The 18655-nt window shown below is 45.0% G+C and overlaps 1 protein-coding gene across 10 annotated transcripts in view; it reads left to right on the top strand.

Moving 5' to 3' along the window:
• The window catches only part of GPHN (gephyrin), a 602360-nt gene that overhangs the window by 542608 nt on the left and 41097 nt on the right, over nt 1-18655 (top strand). For all 10 annotated transcript variants that reach the window (XM_045012253.1, XM_045012256.1, XM_045012255.1 and 7 more), the window contains 3 exons: nt 10349-10407; nt 10624-10777; nt 13249-13370. In XM_045012253.1, the coding sequence (XP_044868188.1) occupies nt 10349-10407; nt 10624-10777; nt 13249-13370 (335 nt within the window). The remainder of the gene's footprint in view (nt 1-10348; nt 10408-10623; nt 10778-13248; nt 13371-18655) is intronic.

The following is an 18655-nucleotide window of genomic DNA, read 5'->3' as shown; positions in this document are numbered from 1 at the left end:
GCTTGGGAGTCACCTAATTGGAATCGATATGAGCAAGCACTCGAAGAAGAAGAAGAAACGGTTACTTACCTTCTCGTAACTGTTGTTCTTCGAGATGTGTTGCTCATATCCATGCTAAACCCACCCACCTTCCCCTCTTTTTGAGTATTTAGCAAGAAGGAGCTGGAGAGGTGGCGGGTCGGCAGGGCCCTATATGCAGCACCATGAAGGTGCGACTCTAGGGGGCTCCAGAGCTGACCCAGTGGATGCTGCTAGGGGAAAAACGTTCCAGCAAACTGTGCACATGACACATACACACCTAATTGGAATGGATATGAGCAACACATCTTGAAGAACAACAGTTACAAGAAGATGAGTAACTGTTTCTTGGGGTAGGAAGAGCAAATCTGAACACACACTTCTCAGAGCTGATGGTTATCTTACGAACTCACTCTACACGTCAACTTGGTGGAACTCAGGGCAGTCAGGAATACCTGTCTCCATTTTATGCCGTTGATCGGGGCAAATATGTTAAGATCATGACAGATAAAGAGTCATGCATGGTTTATATCAGTTGTCAAGGGGGAGCAAGATCACCCCTCCCTCTGCACTGAAGCAATGAGACTCTGGAATTGGTGCATATGAAATCACATCAGCATCTCAGCAGCTTACCTTCTGGGCGTTTGAAACATCACCACAGATACCCTTAGCAGACGCTTCTCCAGGATCACAAGTGGGAGATAGATTCCCTTCTGCCCCACCACCGATTTCAATGTTGGGGCATCCCACAGATAGAACTGTTCACCATGATCAGAAACCGGACGTGCTTCCAGTTCTGCTCAAGAGGGGGTCTGGGTCACCATTCCTTGGGAGATGCTTTTCTCCTTCATTAGACATTGAGTCTCTTGTATGTGTTTCCTCCAACTCCTAATATCCAAGCTGCTGATCAAGATAGGGAAAGACAAAGCCAGAGTTCTTCTGGAGGTTCCAACATGGCCAAGACAGGCATGGTTTTCTTACCTCATCCAGTTGGCTGCCTATCAACTGATCACCCTCCTGACCATCCCTCATCTTCTCTCTCAGGATGCCAGTAAAATTCTTCACCCAACCTCAAGATTCTTCACCTCAGAGCATGGCTGATCAATGGTTCGCGGGAGGAAGTGAGAAGAGTATTGTTACATAATAGGAAGCAGTCTATCTGTAATAGCTACAAAAGTGAATGAGATTCAGTCACTGGTTTGACCTAAGAAACCTTTCTCCTGCATCCTCTTCGCTGTCAGATATACTAGATTACATCCTAGAACTGAAGAAGCCAGGTTTGTCTTTGAGTTCCATTAGGATACATTTGGCAGCCATTACAGCCTTCCATTTCTCAGTGGAGGGCTTCTCAGGGTACGTCTACACTACAAGACTATTTCGAATCAACTTAATTCGAAGTTGTGGAATCGACCTTATGAAGTCGAAGTTGTGTATCCACACTAAATACACTAGTTCGACTGAGTGAGTCCACAGTAACGGGGCCAGTGTCGACTTTGGAAGCGGTGCACTGTGGGAAGCTATCCCACAGTTCCCGCACTCCCCGCTACCCATTGGAATCCTGGGATTTCCCCCCCAATGCATGCTGGGGGGAAACATGTGTCGAGGGTGGTTTTGGGTAACTGTCATCATTGAACCGTCAATCACGCCCTCCCTCCCTCCCTCCCTGAAAGCGCCTGTGGGCAATCTGTTCGTGCACTTTTCTGCTCAGTGACAGCGCGGGCGCCACAGCACTTTGAGCACGGATCCCGCTGCAGTTATGGCCGTTGTCAACTCCTCGCACCTTATCGTCCACCTCTTCCACAGTCAGCTGCTGAGAAATAGGGCTACTTTTCAATGGTGCTGCGAGCACTGGTGGACCATGGGGGACGTTTTACTAACATCAACGTCAGGTGGCCAGGCAAAGTTCATGACGTGCGTGTTTTCAGGAACTCTGGTCTGTTTAGACGCCTGCAGGAAGGTAGTTTCTTCCCGGACCACAAAATAAGTCTTGGGGATGTGCAGATGCCTATAGTGATCGTCGGGGACCCAGCCTACCCGCTAATGCCCTGGCTCGTGAAGCTCTGTGCAGGCGCCTTTCACAGCGACAAGGAACTCTTCAAGTACCAGCGAGCAGCGAGCAGCGTGACCTGTGACTGTTCAGTTTCTTTACAGAGAAGCTGAAGCTGCCCCTGTTTCTTTACCAAGTGACTGTTGACTAGCATCTGCAGTTACATACCCCGCCCACCCCGCTTCCCCAACTTCCAACACACGTTTAAAAATAAAATACATGTTCCACTGTAACTTTACAAAGGTTTCTTTATTGATGACTTTGCGTTACAGGGTTGAAACTGGGACATGGACTGTGCTGGGTAGGGTGTGCGGTGATGTAAAGACCGCCTGTAAACTCGAGGAATGACAGACTCCTGCTCCCAGAGCGGTCTGCAGTGCCGGACTGGATGTTTCAACGGAGCCTGCTATCCCTCCTTTTTGGGACTCTGTGTGGGGGGGCTATGTGGCCTTTTGGCGGGGGAGGACGGATACAGATTCCTCTGCTGCGTGGCTCTGTGGTCCAGGACAGGGACCGTTGCATGAGATCTGTAACCCCCCTCCCCCGCTACAAAGTCACGTACCCCCCCACCCACACAGAACCTGCAAACCACCTCCCATACCGACCAGGGTGCGTACTGACTGCAGTGTGTGTGTGACCTGCTGCTGATCCTGCCCCCATGTCTGTACCCTGGTAAAGGTGATTGTCCTGTCAAATTACCAACCCCCTTCCCCCCCTTCAAACACAGTCTCCTCTAAAAGAACATGACGGAAAAAGTAATTAACAGAAAAGTATTTTTTATTATCAACTAGACAGTTAGGGGATGAAACTGGGATGGGGGCTTGGGTGAGGCGGGAAGGAAAGGACTTCTCAAAAATTAGGCTATGAGAGCTTTTCGGTACTTGAGCACTCTGCTGGGGTGCAGTGACAGTTTACACGGCCTCTGGCGCCCCTCCTTCTGGTTATTTTGGGTGAGGGGGGTATGGGACTTTGTGGCGGGGGAGGGCGGTTGCAGATACACTGCAGGGGGGCTCTGTCCTCCTGCCGGAGGTCCTGCAGAACATGCACAAGGCGCAGGAGCATGTCCGTTTGCTCTCTCATTAGTCCAAGCAGCGTTTGAGTCGCCTGCTTGTCTTCCTCACGCCACCTCTCCTCCCGTTCGCTGAGTGAGCGCTGGTACAGAGAGAGGGTCTCCCTCCACTGGCTCTGCTGGTCCGCGTCGTCTCGGGAGCACCCCATAAGTTCAGCGAACATCTCGTCCCGTGTCTTTTTATTTCGCCGCCTAATCTTTGCCAGCCTCTGTGAGGGGGATGCTGTGGCGGGTCTGGAGACAGTCCAAGCTGTGTGATGGGAAAAAGGGAGTGAATTCCTTGCCAAGATAAATTTTTGCGAAGAATGAACCCAGTCTAATCTGTCTCTGTGAATTCTGGGTTGAGATCCCAGTGCCTGATGGGGCAAAAACCATTTTCGCGGGTGGTTCTGGGTAAATGTCGTCAGTCATCCCTTCCTCCGGGAAAGCTACAGCAGACAATCATTTCAAGACCGTTTTCCCTGGATTGCCCTGGCAGACGCCACAGTGTGGAAACCATGGAGCCTGTTTTGCCTTTTGTGCCTGTCACTGTATGTGTACTAGATGCCGCTGACAGAGGCGGTTCAGCAGCGCTACACAGCAGCATGCTTTTGCTTTTGCATGACAGCAGAGATGGTTACCAGCCATATTGTACCATCTACCACACCATAAATTGGTAATAAGATGGGCTTGGTTATCAGTCCTTTTGCACTGCACCATTTGCTGCTGTCATAAGTGCCCCTGGCTGCTCTTAGCCAGGGGCGCAAAAGCCAAAATTGGGAATGACTCCCTGAGTCAATCCCTCCTTTTTGGTATCTAAAAATAGAATCAGTCCTGCCTAGAATATGGGCAAGTGTACTAGAGAACCACTGTATCAGAGAACCAGAGAGCACAGCTGCTCTGTGTCAGATCCTGCATAGATTATGAGCTGTATGCTATTCACAGGGGGTGCTCCTGCAACAACCCCACCTGTTCATTCCATTCTTCCCCAGCCTTCCTGGGCTACCATAGCATTGTCCCCCCACTTGTGTGATGAAGTAATAAAGAATGCAGGAATAAGACACAGTGACTTGTTAGTGAGAAATGAGTGGAAGGCAGCCTCCAGCTGCTATGATAGTCCAGATAGGACATTAAGGAGTGTGGAGGAGAGGAGCCCAGCATCCTGCTGCTAGTCCAGGGGCAATTGAATCTTTTCTTTACACATGAAGGGTTGGTGGCTGATGAAGCTCAACCCCCTGTGGCGATGATGACGATGGTTATCAGCCATATTGTACCATCTACCAGGAAAAATTAGGGCCAGGCGCCCTTGATCGACCTAACGGATGGTAGTCTGCATGGTTACCAGACCTTTTGCACTGCCCCATGTGCCAATAGGCTGATGATGACGACGACGGATACCAGTCGTATTGTACCATCAGCCATCCGTAGCGTGGGGGGAGCAAGGCTGTTGGTGTTGAGTGCTGCACCATCGCGTCTATCTGCAGCATTCAGTAAAGATAGGGTGACATGTAAAAGAGTCAAGAGAGGATTGTTTTCCCTTTCACTTCTGGGGGTGGTTGGGGGGCTGCGTAAATTGCCGAGCTATGCCCTGACCCACCGCGGACACTGTTTTTGACCCTAGAAGCATTTGGAGCTCAGCCAAGAATGCAAATCCTTTTCGGAGACAGCAGGAACTGTGGGATACCTTGCGTCCTCAGTCCCCCCTCCCTCCATGAGCGTCCATTTGAATCTTTGGCTTTCCGTTACGCTCGTCACGCAGCAGCGTGCTGAGTCTCTGCTATGCCGTCTGTCCGGAGATTTTTTAAAAATACATTGGACCAGGCGTAACATTACAGTAATTCCCCTAATTACATGCAGGAGTCTCCGAGCGAGATCACCCTGAGGACGGTCACTGAAGGAGATAGAGAGCGCATGCTGCGTGAAAGCCAGCACAAACCAGGGCCCTACGCAGCCGTGCTCGGGGAGGCAATGCTCCCTGAGTACCTCATGAAAGCCTGGCGCGGAAAAGTGTGCTACCACGGAGCACCCAATAAGGCAGCTCTCCCCAGGAACCTCCTGCGGAGGCTTTTCGATTATCTCCAGGAGAGGTTCGTGGAGATCTCCCAGGAGGATTTCTGTTCTATCCCCATATATAGAGAGACCTCCTTTTCACGTACTTCAGATTCCTGTTATATTAAGAATAAAAGTTTACATGGTTAAATCACTTACCGACTGCTCCTTCCCCTGATTCAGGATCCGGGTTAATGGCCGGGGAGGGTTGGTAGGGGATCTCCGTGACGGTAATGAAGAGATCCTGGCTGTCGGGGAAACCAGCGTTGTAAGCGCTGTCGCCTGCCTCGTCCTCCAGAAACTCTTCTTCATCTTCCCCGTCCGCGAACATCGCCGAGGAACTGGCCGTCGACACTGTCCCATCATCAGAGTCCACGGTCACTGGTGGGGCAGTGGTGGCAGGCTCCGTAGCGTCCGTTTGCCGCTTTGTTTTTTTGGTAGCCTTGTCTGGGGTCCTTGATTTTCACGCGGCACTGCGTTGCATCCCGGCTGTATCCTCTGTCTCTCATGGCTTTGGAGACCTTCTCATAGGTCTTTGCATTCCGTTATTTGGAGCGCAGCTCCGAAAGCAGAGACTCCTCGCCCCTCACTCCGATCAGATCCAAGAGTTCCCGGTCAGTCTATGCTGGGTCCCTCTTTCTATTCAGAGATTACATGAACTCCTCTGCTGGAGAGCTCTGCATCGCTGCCGGTACTGCTGAGCTCGCCCCGATGTCCAACCACGAAATGAGATTCTAACTGTCCAGATAGGAAAAGGAATTCAAATTTTCCCGGGACTTTTCCTGTGTGGCTGGTCAGAGCATCCGAGCTCGGACTGCTGCCCAGAGCGTCAACAGAGTGGTGCAGTGTGGGATAGCTCCCGGAGCTAGTAAGTTCGATTTGCATCCACACCTAGCCTAATTTGACATAGCCATGTCGAATTTAGCGCTACTCCCCTCGTCGGGGTGGAGTACCGAATTCGAACTAAAGAGCCCTCTAGGTCGAACTAAATGGCTTCCTGGTGTGGACGGGTGCACGGTTAATTCGAATTAACGCTGCTAAATTCGAATTAAAGTCCTAGTGTAGACCAGGCCTCAGTGTTCATACATCTGATGATGGGGAGATTTCTCAAGGGGCTGGGGAATCTCTTTCCACGAGCCAAACATCCTGCCAAGGTTTGGGACCTTAACTTGGTGATTATACGCTTTATGAGACCTCCCTTTGATCCAGTGGCAACCTATCAACTTATCTAGGAAAATGGCCTTCCTGGTACCCATTACTTCTTCACAAAGAGTTGGAGAGTTAGGGGCTCTGATGGCATATCCCCCCTTCACAGTATTCTTCAAGGACAAGGTCACATCGTGACCACATCCCAAATTTTTACTGAAGGTGTCATCTAACTTGCACATTAAACAGTCTATTCATCTTCTAGTGTTCTTTCCTAAACCACACCTGAACAAGGAGGATGTGGTATCACATACACTCAGTGTCAGAAGTGTATTAGTCCTGTCCAACTAAAAGGCTAAGTCATTTAGAAAATTTCCCTGATTCTTTGTCTATTGTGGACAGATCTCCAGTTTCAAAGCAAAGACTCTCTAGATAGATATCTGGCTATATTACTTTTTGTTATCAATCTAATGATCTCCAGCCTCCTTCTGGAGTACTAACCCATTCAACTCTCTTGCTACTTAAGTAGCCTTTCTTATGAATATTCCCATTGCTGAGGTGTGTAGAGCCACAACTTGGACCTCCATACACACCTTTTCTGAATATTATGCAATAATTCATGACTCAGCTTCTGATGCTGTGCTGTCTTTGATCTTGGACTTGACTCCAAAGTGCCCCCCACTTAGAGGGTTCTGCTTGAACCAGATTGAGCACCCATAGGGACACTTCTCAAAGAAGGAGGAGAGGTTACAGACTCTGTGCAGTAACTGTAGTTCTTCAAGATGTGTCCCCCTATGGGTGCTTCATTACCTTCCCTCCTTCCCCTCTACTTCGGAGTTCTCTGATGTGGAGCTTTGTGGTAGTGAAGAAACTGAGGGAAGTTCACCTGTGCAGCTCTATAGAGCCATGGTGTAGAACACGAGGTGGAATAGAGCATATCCGTGGCCCGAATGAGACTGCTAACTGACATCTCTTATCAAAGGCACATGGGGTGTGTGGGCATCTGAAGGGGGGCACCCATGGGGGCAACATCTTGAAGAACTACAGTTACTGCACAGGGTGAGTAACCTCTCCTTCTGGGTAATATGACCTCATGCACTTATGTAATACAGCAGGCCGGACTTGACCTATGTTCCATGCAGAATAGCATGTGGACATGAGAATGCAGATCGCCCCAAGAAGTCCTCTAATTGCTATATTGGTGGAAGACCCTTTCCAGGTATGCAAAGGAGTGCTGTTTCCTCCTCCTTTGCCTACAGAATGTTAGGAACCATTAGGAAAGGGATTGATAATAACACAGTAAATATCATATAAATCCATGGTGTGCTCACACCTTGAATACTGTGTGCAGTTCTGGTTTCCCCATCTCAAAAAAGATATATTAGAATAGGAAAAAGTACAGAGAAGGGCAACAAAAATGATTGGGGTATGGAACAGCTTTCATATGAGGAAAGATTAAAAAGACTGGGACTGTTCAGCTTGGAAAAGAGACGACTAAGGGGGTATATGGTAGAGGTCTATAAAATCATGAATGGTATGGAGGAAATGTTATTTACCCCTTCTCATAACATAAGAACCAGGGGTCACCCAATGAAATTTAATAGGCAGGATGTTTAAAACAAACATAAATAAGTACTTCACAGAACACACAGTAAACCTGTTGATTTCATTGCTGGGAGATGTTGTGAAGGCCAAAAGTATAACTGAATTCAAAAAAGAATTCGATAAATTCATGGAGGATAGGTCCATCAATGGCTATTAGCCAAGATACTCAGGGATGCAACCCCATGCTCTGGTGTTCCTAAACCTTTGATGGCTAGAAGCTGGGACTGGACAACAGGGGATGGATAAATTGCCCTGTTCTATTCACACCCTCTGAAGAATCTGGCACCAGCCACTGTCGGAAGACAGGATACTGGGCTAGATGGACCATTGGTCTGACCCATTATGGCCATTCTGATGTTCTTATGTTCTGTCTATACCATCTATCTATGAAAATGGTCTTTGTAGTAGCTATACCATCAGCTCTAAGGTTAGGGGAGATTCAGGCTCTCGTGGCTAATCCACTGTAAACAGTGTTCAGTAAAGACAAAATGACTGCTGACATGTCTATCTAATAATATTAGATCACGTTATGAGTTAGCTAGAGGTGATCCACCCGTGCAGGTTAGAGCTCACTCCATCAGGGCTAGGAAGCTTCAACAGCTCCTCCATAGCAGTTTCATAAATTTGCAAGGAAGCAACATGGGATCAGTCTTTCATCTCGTATTATTCATTATTTGAGGCCTTAAGATCAGATTCCCACTTTGGCAGAGGTGTCCTGCAATCAATGTTTAAGACTCTTAGCACCCATGTCCTGATTATGCGTCTCTGTTTGCAAGTCACCTGGAGTGAAATATTTATGGACAATCACTCAAAGAAAGAGCGACTACTTATCTTACAGTCACTGGTTCTTCGAGATAAATTATCCACCTGGATTTCCATGATCTGTTATCTTTTCCAACTACTATGGAGTCTTAGCCCAAATGGGATTCTATGTTGTCAAAAGAATGGAGAGACAGTGTGGCTCACTCCACCCTTCATGCCTTCAGTTTAGGGGGGAACTTGAGGGCACCCAGGATGCAAGCATGATCGCAGTGAACACTGCTAGACAAAAGAACCCAATCTCACAAACATGGGGCACATGCACACCAAAAGTGCAATCCATGTGGTCAACACATCTTGAAGAACCACAGTTACTATGAGGTAAGTAATTATTCATTGTCAGAAGATTAAGATTGCATTATCATAACTCTTAATTTATTGGTTTTCAGAGGTTTACAATTAGCCAATCTCCATATTCTGGGAGAGTATAAGACATCACAGGGACACTAACTCTGCAACAGTGTTTAGGTGTGTTTAATTTAAACCAAAATCCTTTCTGCTTCTCTTTGATGTCTGTCCTGATGAAAACGCCAGATTCTCTGGCACTTTTTTTAGAAAAGTAAAGGATAATCACAGTGGGCTGTCCAACATTGCCTTACTCCACAAAACAGGTTCTAATGTTCCACATGGCAAGGTAGGTATTTCTGAACACATAACGGCTTGCTATGTTTGCCTGCATTGTAAAACAAGCGTCTAACTCATGGCGTTGGGATGCCTCAAGTACAAAAGGTGCTAATACAAAAATAAAATTCTTCTCCATTTTCAGCACAGTACAAATTCAGTGCTGCTGACAACCTACCACTTTCTCACAGCTGAGCATTTCTATCATCCACCCACTTGCAAAGTTTATAAAATTAAATATTTATACGTATCTTGTAGTCTTTAAATTAAACTGCCTCAGTGGATTTATTGGCATTGAGCAAATCACCAGAGCATTGAAATCCTGAGTGTGTGAACACAAAAGTTCTATCAGAAATCAGAGCTCAGGCTTTCCTACCACTGTCTTGTTCGCAGTACATAAACATGACATATTAACTGCTCTCTGATGTTCTGAAGATGAGAAAAGGTCCCTGCACTACAGAAATTCCAAATAATCCCACGGAAATTTGGGCACATGAGTGGTTGCTAGGGTGAGTTTTTCCTTATTGCCTATCTGTTGGCGTAGTGCCATATGCTTTACTACGCTTCTTGATTTTCTCCCTGGAGAGGCTACTTCTGAAAAGGGGAAAGAATCCCTGTAGTAAAAAAGATCAACACACAATCCAAGGATATTGTATGGGGAAGAGACATAAACATAGCAGTCATAAAAAAGCAAGGCAAAACTATGTATTCAGTGCAGGTCCCTTCCAGTGAGCTCAGCTGGAAAGTTATTATTTTAAACTCTTTAAATTAGAGCACACATTGTAATGCACTCATGATCAGCAGATCAAGAGAACCAAGAGGATACTTGAACCATAATAGGACAGAATAATCGCTGCTGTGAAGAGATCAGACTGTGGCATGGCCATTTTGTGAACCATTAAGAAACAGTGAAGACTGGTGAGAAATAAAAGCTGATTAATTTTGTTTGGTTAACACATTTGGAATTGTGTGACCTTTTTTTTTTTTTTAAACAGGGCACTGAAGAGCTAGAAGTACGAATTCTGGTGCAGGCTCGACCAGGCCAAGATATCAGGTCTGTAAATAACCTAGTTTTAAAATACTCTAATATCTCTTTAGAGAATATAATGGATAGTGCATTTTATAGTCATTGTTTTACAATAGCACTGAAATTTTGAATTTATGACCAGGGCACAGATGCACACTCCTCGCATGGATCTTGACCAGGTAACGAGAGTAATTTTAAATTATATTCTATTTTTCTTTTCTTTTTTTATGATATGGTTTTCAGACCTATAGGACACGACATTAAAAGAGGTGAATGTGTGCTGGCTAAGGGAACTCACATGGGTCCATCGGAGATTGGTCTCTTAGCAACTGTTGGGGTAACAGAAGTAGAAGTTAACAAATTTCCAGTCGTTGCAGTCATGTCAACAGGGAATGAGGTAAGAAAAATATCTTTAAACTCAAGACTTTTAAAATTACTTTCTTCTGCAGGCACAGGAGTAGTATTTTGGATAGTAATTCCCATCCTAATTCCAATTGGGCCTGTTTTAGTGGTGCTGAGCACCTAAGGATCAGAGAAGCAGTTCACATGTTTATGTATAAAAGCTCCCTAACCCTCTACACACAGGTCCCAAAAGAGATGATGCCTACTCTTAGCAGGTATATAGTGTAGGAAGGAGCTGTGCATGAGACTGGTCTCTGCCAGAATATATTTTTTAGCATATGATACAATAACTGTAGTCCTACACATGTTTTGTTTGCAGAGGCTTCAAATGCACTATAAAACCCAAATCCTCAGTAAAACTAGATGTTATTTCTTCTAGTATGTTCACAGAAATATAAACAGCATCCCATTGGCCTGTAATTGTTCTCTTATTTCTAATACTCTTTGCAAAAGTTTCAAAATTAGAAACATGATTGTCAAAGGATTTATGAAAGACAAGGTGGGTAAGGTAGTATCTTAGTTGGTCCAATAAAAGATATTACCTCACCCATCTTTGACAGAACAAGGAGTAATGGTATCAAGTTGCAGAGGGGGAGGTTTAGGCTGGATATTAGGAAAAACTTTTTCACTAGTAGGGTGGTGAAGAACTGGAATGGGTTACCTAGGGAGGTAGTGGAATCTCCTTCCTTAGAGGTTTTTAAGGTCAGGCTTGACAAAGCCCTGGCTGGGATGATTTAGTTGGGTTTGGTCCTGCTTTGAGCAGGGGGTTGGACTAGATGACCTCCTGAGGTCCCTTCCAACCCTGAGATTCTATGATTCTATGATCTTGCTCTCTAATATCCTGGGACCAACACGGCTACAACAACACTGCATTCAAAGGATTTATACTAATACCAGGGGAATTTTTAAACACCTGGTTTAGGTACTTGTGGGCAATAGCCTGGTGTGGAAGATGATGGATTTGGACCAATCTCTATAAAGGACAATTTATACCTTTAATTGAATTAAAAGTCCTCATCTTTACCAATTAGAAGATCACTTTTATTATTGTAGCAACTGTGCTGTATTTAAAAAATCCAGTTACCTCAAACGTGCATTTTGACCTAACATCTTGACTGTGCTCTTCTGAGGCAAACCTTTTGAAGTCTAAACACTAATATAAACCCCTGGCTGTATTCTCATCCTATTGAAAGCCTTTGATGTGTTTAAGTTTTAAATCTTTGATATGTAAAATAGAGCCATAAAAATAAAGCTCTGTTCACATTTGTCCAAACCATTTCTGGTTGATGCATCCTCTTGAAATACTTAATGCTTACACAACCCCAGTGAAAGTTATTCTGTGACTGCAGAATGCCAACCCACCTTAGGCTGCAATCTTAACAGATATCCTAAGATAGGCAGGAGTAAGCTGGGCAGTAGATACCTCCAGAGAAAGTCCAGGGTGCCCCAAGGAGTAGTGGTGATGAGTTAGTAAGTGAGACTCTTTCCTGTGAGCATCTTTTATATAACATTTTATACCTAGATCCTGCCTGCTTGTGTTCTTTAAACATCCTGTGGAACTTTTCACAAGAACGGGGTGCTAGTCACAGTGTTGTGACCTAGCCAAGTTCAAACTTGAGTTATTGTATTCTTTCTACCTAACATCTTCACTGTAATTTCAATTGATATAGCATTCTCCTTCACCTCCTGTCCTCAACAGCTGCATTGCTGCATGCTGTTAATCAGCACTACGGTCCATCCCAAAGGCCGAGGTGTTTCAGACATGGCTGAAAGGATTCCTAGTGTAAAACGTGTCTGTATGTTTGTTAGATACTTTGGCATCCTTCAAGATGAAAGATGCTATGTAAATGGAAGATCATCATTATCATCATTGCCAGCTTTCTACCCCTTAAAAATAACACACTTATTCATCTAAAATAGATGTTATGTTGTGAATTACATGGTTGGCATTTGAAGCTGTGCTTACGTTTTCATCTGTTAGGCTACTGTATGTTTCCACGTTTAAAATGTGTCTTTCAAAGTGAGTAGACAGTAGACTTTATTATTCTTGGTCACTGCAGCATCAACATAGATCCTTAAAGTTTTAGTAAGATAAGAACAAGATCTGTCCATCAACCTGGAAATAGTTACAAATTTAGAGTTTGTGATTTGATTTTTACTGCGTGGCGTTGGAAGCCTGATACCCCATGAAAAGAGGTTTTGCAGACATGGATGCACTGAAACAATTTAAGAGCGAGAATCCTAGAAAAACTAATTATTTTGCTTTACCAGTGTCTCAGCCACGTCTTTTTGGCTTAAATTCCTGCATAGTCTGAATTCACAGAACCTATTTACAGACACACTCTGACTTGTCATAGGTGTCTGTCAGCAGGAACCATATCCTACTTCAAAAGCAAGAAGTTTCCCATGAGCAAAGGCACATAACACTCTGAGGAGACTGACTGGTAATGTGGCTCTGTTTTATAGTTGTTGAATCCTGAGGATGACCTCTTACCAGGAAAGATCCGTGACAGTAACCGTTCAACTCTCCTAGCTACAATTCAAGAACACGGCTACCCAACAATCAACTTGGGAATTGTGGGAGATAAGTAAGTACCACGTGTTAATAAAGATTACCATTTGTTGTCACTTCATGTTCACGTAGTGCAGTTTAACGCAGCAGTGGGGAAAGAAAACATGGCAGAAGCTGCACTCACTATGCAGCTCACTTCAAGTGCCACAGCATTGCGAGAGTGCTCATTTTGGAGGAGGAGTATTTTTATTTTTCTTCCCAGTATAGAGTTTAACAAGCCCCATCTTAGTAGTAAGAGGAATAGTCTGATAAGGATGTTTTTAGTGAGAGATGTTTATCTTGTTTAGTCCTCCTCTTGTTGTACAATTCTAGCATTGCCTCTACTCCCTGCAGTATGGGCTGAGTATAAATTAGGACAGGATAACACCACCAGCAGTTGAATGGTGAAGTGTTTTGGTATCTATTCATGCAGCCTTATCATGGATATAAGCACACTGTATTTAATAAGGCAAGAACCTGCATCTGGGGAATATATGCTACAGAAATTCCAGTTCCTGATCTTTAAGAAGGTGTCTGTCACACAGTTTATTTTCCATATTAAGATTAATTTAGAGGGTTAACTTTTTGTCAGACTTCTTGAATTACTATCTTATGGACAAGGCCTCACTCTTGACTGTGGGGTACTGCTAAAACAGAATTCCAGAAATGCATCCGAGTATGCAGAAAGTTTTTCAGTGCTGTCCTCCAGTGAGCTCTCTGTTTTGACTGCTGTTACACTTCTGTGAGCAAGTCCTTTTATTCATCTGATAATAATTTCTCCTTGGTTCTAACTAGGAGAGTTCTGCTTTTGAGAGCTCTAGCAGAAATGTTAGCAGCCTTTGGTGCAAAAGGTGCTAGATATGTCAATGTGAATCCAGAGCTTCCATGTCAGGAGCACCAATTCTCAGGATGCAAGCTTGTGCCTCAGTACAAAAAAAGGTCCAGCTGTGCCAAGAGATCCTACACCTGCTGATACAGGGCAAGAGGAATGCTCAGCTGGTACACAGCACTTTGTGGCAGCCTCATAGAAGATCATGACTGATCATGGCGGCTGAGTATATACTAAGTCTCTGGAATCATCAGCCCGGTCTCTGGATATGAATATGTATGTGGGAGGGGGGTGTTAGAGAATCTGGATATTTCAGTAAAGAGCTGTCTGAAATCAAATGCATGAGAGGATTCATCTGATGCCAAATACATATTCTGTATTGAGGAGCACCAAGAAGGTAACTCTTCATGGGATGATACTACCTTTCCCTAGTTTTTCTGACATAAATCCAAGATGGATGATTTTTAGTTGAATTACAGTACTGTGCCCCAGAATCCAATGCTGTGCCTTTGGATTCAGTCAGAATAAATGTTTACCAGTCTATGGTTACAACCCTTCAGATCATGTACTGCCAAGGCTTCATAGCCAACAGTCAGATGAAACTATCAAAGAAAGCCTTTACGCTGTTCAGTTCTCTTCATCCTTCCTGTAATCTAATCCAGAAAGGTGTAGATTTAACTTGGGCAACTTTTGATGTGAGTGACATGATTTCAGAGACCACTGCCTAGAGGTGGATGCCCACAAGTTTGCTTCGCTGCAGACCTCTGAATTCCAGTGAAAGGTTCAGAGAGAGCCCAAGGATCTACAATACACTAGAGAGAATTTGTTTTGGGGATCAAATGGAACCTCACTGCAGAAGACAAAGGAAACAATGGCTGTATTGGGTTCTCTTGGACCCGTGTCTTCTCCTTTCAGTCCCTTGTTCAAGGGAGGAAACGGAAAGTCTCCACTTTAAAACCCAGGTCTCAGATTAACATATGGCTTCAAGGATGCTCAGTTTCACCTGCACAGGACACTTGGCTTCAGCAGCCTCTTTCAGCAAGCATCAAAACCCAAAGGGTTTTTATAGGTTAACTAAATGCTCCAGAATCCTTCAGTTACCAGTAGTCTGCCAGGACCTATTTGTCAGAGGTTGACCTGGAGCCTTTTACCCATGATGGCCCTGGTCACTTCTGACACATGGGTCATGAGCATTGTTCTTTGAGGCTACAAGATCAGATTTTCCCACCCGCAGCCCCATCTTAAAATGCTCTTGGGCTCCTTTAGATCAGGAAAAGATGATGCAGGAAATCCAATCTGTCCTGAAAGAGAAAGCCTTCAGATTTGCACCATGAGGTGATAGGAATAAGGGGTTTTATTCCAAGTGCTTCTTGATAGTCAAATCTGGGGACTTTGGCTTAACCAGAATTTCAAGGAACTGAATCGCTATGTAGTCAAAGAGAAATGGTCACCCTGGGAGCCCCAAAGCCTCTTCTATGGGAGCATGAACAGCAGCGTACTTAGGACCTTGACCTGCGCACAGGAATATTTCCCAAGCAACAGAAGTACCTCATATTTCTTGAAGGAAACAGCATAACCTATTTTATGTGTTTGCCTTTTAGACCAGTATGGGCTGGTCTTTGGCAGTTGTCATGGCCTAACCGCACAGGATGGGAATTAATGTGTTCCCCAACTTGGATGATTGGCTGATGAAGGACACCATTCTCTAGTGTATCAAAAGATTAATAGCTATCACCACTGCTTTGGAGTTAGTAGGGTTCACGATAAACTACCCAAAGCCCCAACTTGTCCCCAGCAGACAACTGGGGTACCTAGAAACCCTGCTAGAAACAACTCAACTCAAAACCTCCCTGTCCCAACACAGGATCCAGGATATCACCAGTCTGGCAGAAAGGATATGGATAAGTCAGCAGGTCACATTTTGAAACATACTATATGAATGTTGTTTCTAGAAAACACAGCTGTATTCATAGGACAACTCCATATGCAGTAACCACAGTGGATCTTGAGATCCCAGTGGAAGCACGCCTCACAAAGACTTTCACATTGCATCCAGGTAAATCCAGATAATGGATCTCCTTTGAACCTGTCTAGCCTGGTGGAAGTCCAGGGCACTTTTCAAACAGGAATGGGCTTCTAAAACCCTCCTGTTCAAATCACAGTGACCATCAGTGCTTCCAGCCTGAGATAGGGAGCTAACACAAAGGGACTCTACAAGCAGGGAAGCTGATCTCTACAGAAACAACTGCACATAAATTATTTGGACATAAGTGGAATCATGTAGATCACAAACCTAATATTCCAGAAGGTGGCACTTGTTCAAATGGACAATCGCATCACCATACTTTACATAACCAAGCCAGAAGGATCACACATTCCATACCTGACAGGGGAGAAAATGACACACAGGCTGAGTTAGTCTGTAACAGAGCCTCCTGAGCGGTCTCTGGATCAGGGAGTGCCAGATCAGCTCTTCCTCCATCTAGGGATACTGGAGGTGCCACTCATTTGAACAAGAAACTGCCAGTGTTCTCATCATGGCACCAAAAAGAAACTGCATTAGCAGTGGATTCCATCCTCTGATAATGAAGCTCCTGCCCATCAGTCCCTCTGGCAGCACCAGCTCTGGCAAACCTAAGAAGAGAGAAACGCTTAATTTTCCTTTTAGCCCCATACTGTCCCAAACAGGTCTGATTCTAAAATCTTTTGCCATTGGCTAAAGGGGATTCCATCAAACTGAGATTCTGACCTCAGGTCATCATGCAAAACCATTGCGCCTCACTCGATCCCAATCAGGAAGCCCTTGTCCTGACAGGGTAGAGCTTCGTATACACAGTGTGTCTAAGCAGGTGATTCATGTCCTCCTGCCATCATGGAAACCTTTTGCAAGGACTTACAATTCCAAATAGAAAAGAAAATTTGCAATGTGATATAATTTGGCCCTGGGGAACCTCTTTACTTTTCAAGCACAAAAGTTGTTTGTCAGAACCTAGCTTAAAACAAAGTAAACTCCATCCAAGTATGTCTCACCGCTTTTTAGGCCTCTCAGTCAAAGGTAAACAAGTGTCTCTGCAGCCCCTTACTCCCAAGTTCATGAGGGGCTTGACACATTTGACCTCCCCCCATTAAAAAGCCCCTTGCGTCTTGGGATAATAATATGATCCTGACTAAGCTGATGAACATCTGTTTCAACCACTGAGTTTGATACTTGGAAAGTCATTTTTCTGGAGACAGTCAAGCCCATCAAGAGAAATTTGGGGCCCCGGTACATCATGTTTGCTGGATCCCCACCTCCTCCCATTTCAACCTACTTACAGACATTTTGAGTTGGCCCCTGAATGCAGGGTCCCAGTACAGTTGTTCTCCCTTTTCTCCACTCTGATCAGCCCTGGACGCGGTTAGTACAGCCTAAAGAATTACTAAGCTTCCAGATCTAGAGAATGACTACTGAACTTTATTATTTGGTGCTGTGGACTCAGCTGAGATTCCTCATCAAATAACGTTATTCCACTTAAGTGAGCCTATCATCCTCAGGAGCGGCACCAGAGTTTCTGGCGCCCTAGGCAGAATTCGGGGGGCGGCATTTTGTGCACTCCTCATGGGGCGCGCGGGAGCTTCCGGTTCCACTCCCATCGTGCCGCTGAAGAAGGACCCTCCACCGAAATGCCGCAGGCAACAGCAGCAGTCATTGAGCTGCTCAATTGCCTGCTGCTGTTTTCCGCGGGATGTCGGCAGAAGGTCCTTCTTCGGCGGCGCAACAGGAGCAGAACCAGAAGCTCCCGTGTGCCCCGTGGGAACGCACAAAATACCGCCCCCCGAATCCTGGCGCCCAAGGCAACTCACTGCCTAGTGTCGCCTAATGGAAGCGCCGGCCCTGATCGTCCTTATAACATTATTTCCACACCAAATGCCCATGCTTGGGGAGGCTTTTTCTGTATATTTGTCAAAATGTCCTTGGGGTTCTTCTAGGGTCAAACAATTTACTTTAGAAAACCACCCAATTGGGTTTTTTTAACATTTTATGCTAATTCATGGTGCAGTGCTGTTACCAAGAAGACAGCGTCTACATGGGTATTTGAGTGTGTTTCCTTTTGTAATGACGTGATTTGACTTAACCCCGGAAGGCCACATCAAGACACATTTGGTCCCAGGCAAGATTGTGACTACTGTCTGTCTCAGAGGCCTTGTTTAGAGCAGGATTTTGATGAGTTAGCTAACACATGTTAAAAGCCTAATGTAGACAAGGCAAATACGCCTCTAATGTGTTTAGTTGGTATAGTTAAAGCCTCGGTTCCCTCATATCTAAAGCCTAGGGTTTATATAAATCCTGGGAGATATCTTTAGAGAGAGGAAATTCCATCTGCTTCTTTGAAGAGATTATTGTGACACAATTCTCCCTTCACATTTTGGGAATTATATTATTTTAGTATTTCCCTGCTTATACCTAATTATTATTTTTTTTCTTTTTCTGGGGCATACTTTTTTAACTTGAA

The sequence above is a fragment of the Mauremys mutica genome, chromosome 4 (assembly GCF_020497125.1).
Source record: "Mauremys mutica isolate MM-2020 ecotype Southern chromosome 4, ASM2049712v1, whole genome shotgun sequence".
Taxonomy (NCBI): Eukaryota; Metazoa; Chordata; order Testudines; family Geoemydidae; genus Mauremys; species Mauremys mutica.
Note: the sequence above shows the minus strand (reverse complement) of the source record. Positions and strands in the feature narration are given on the sequence as shown.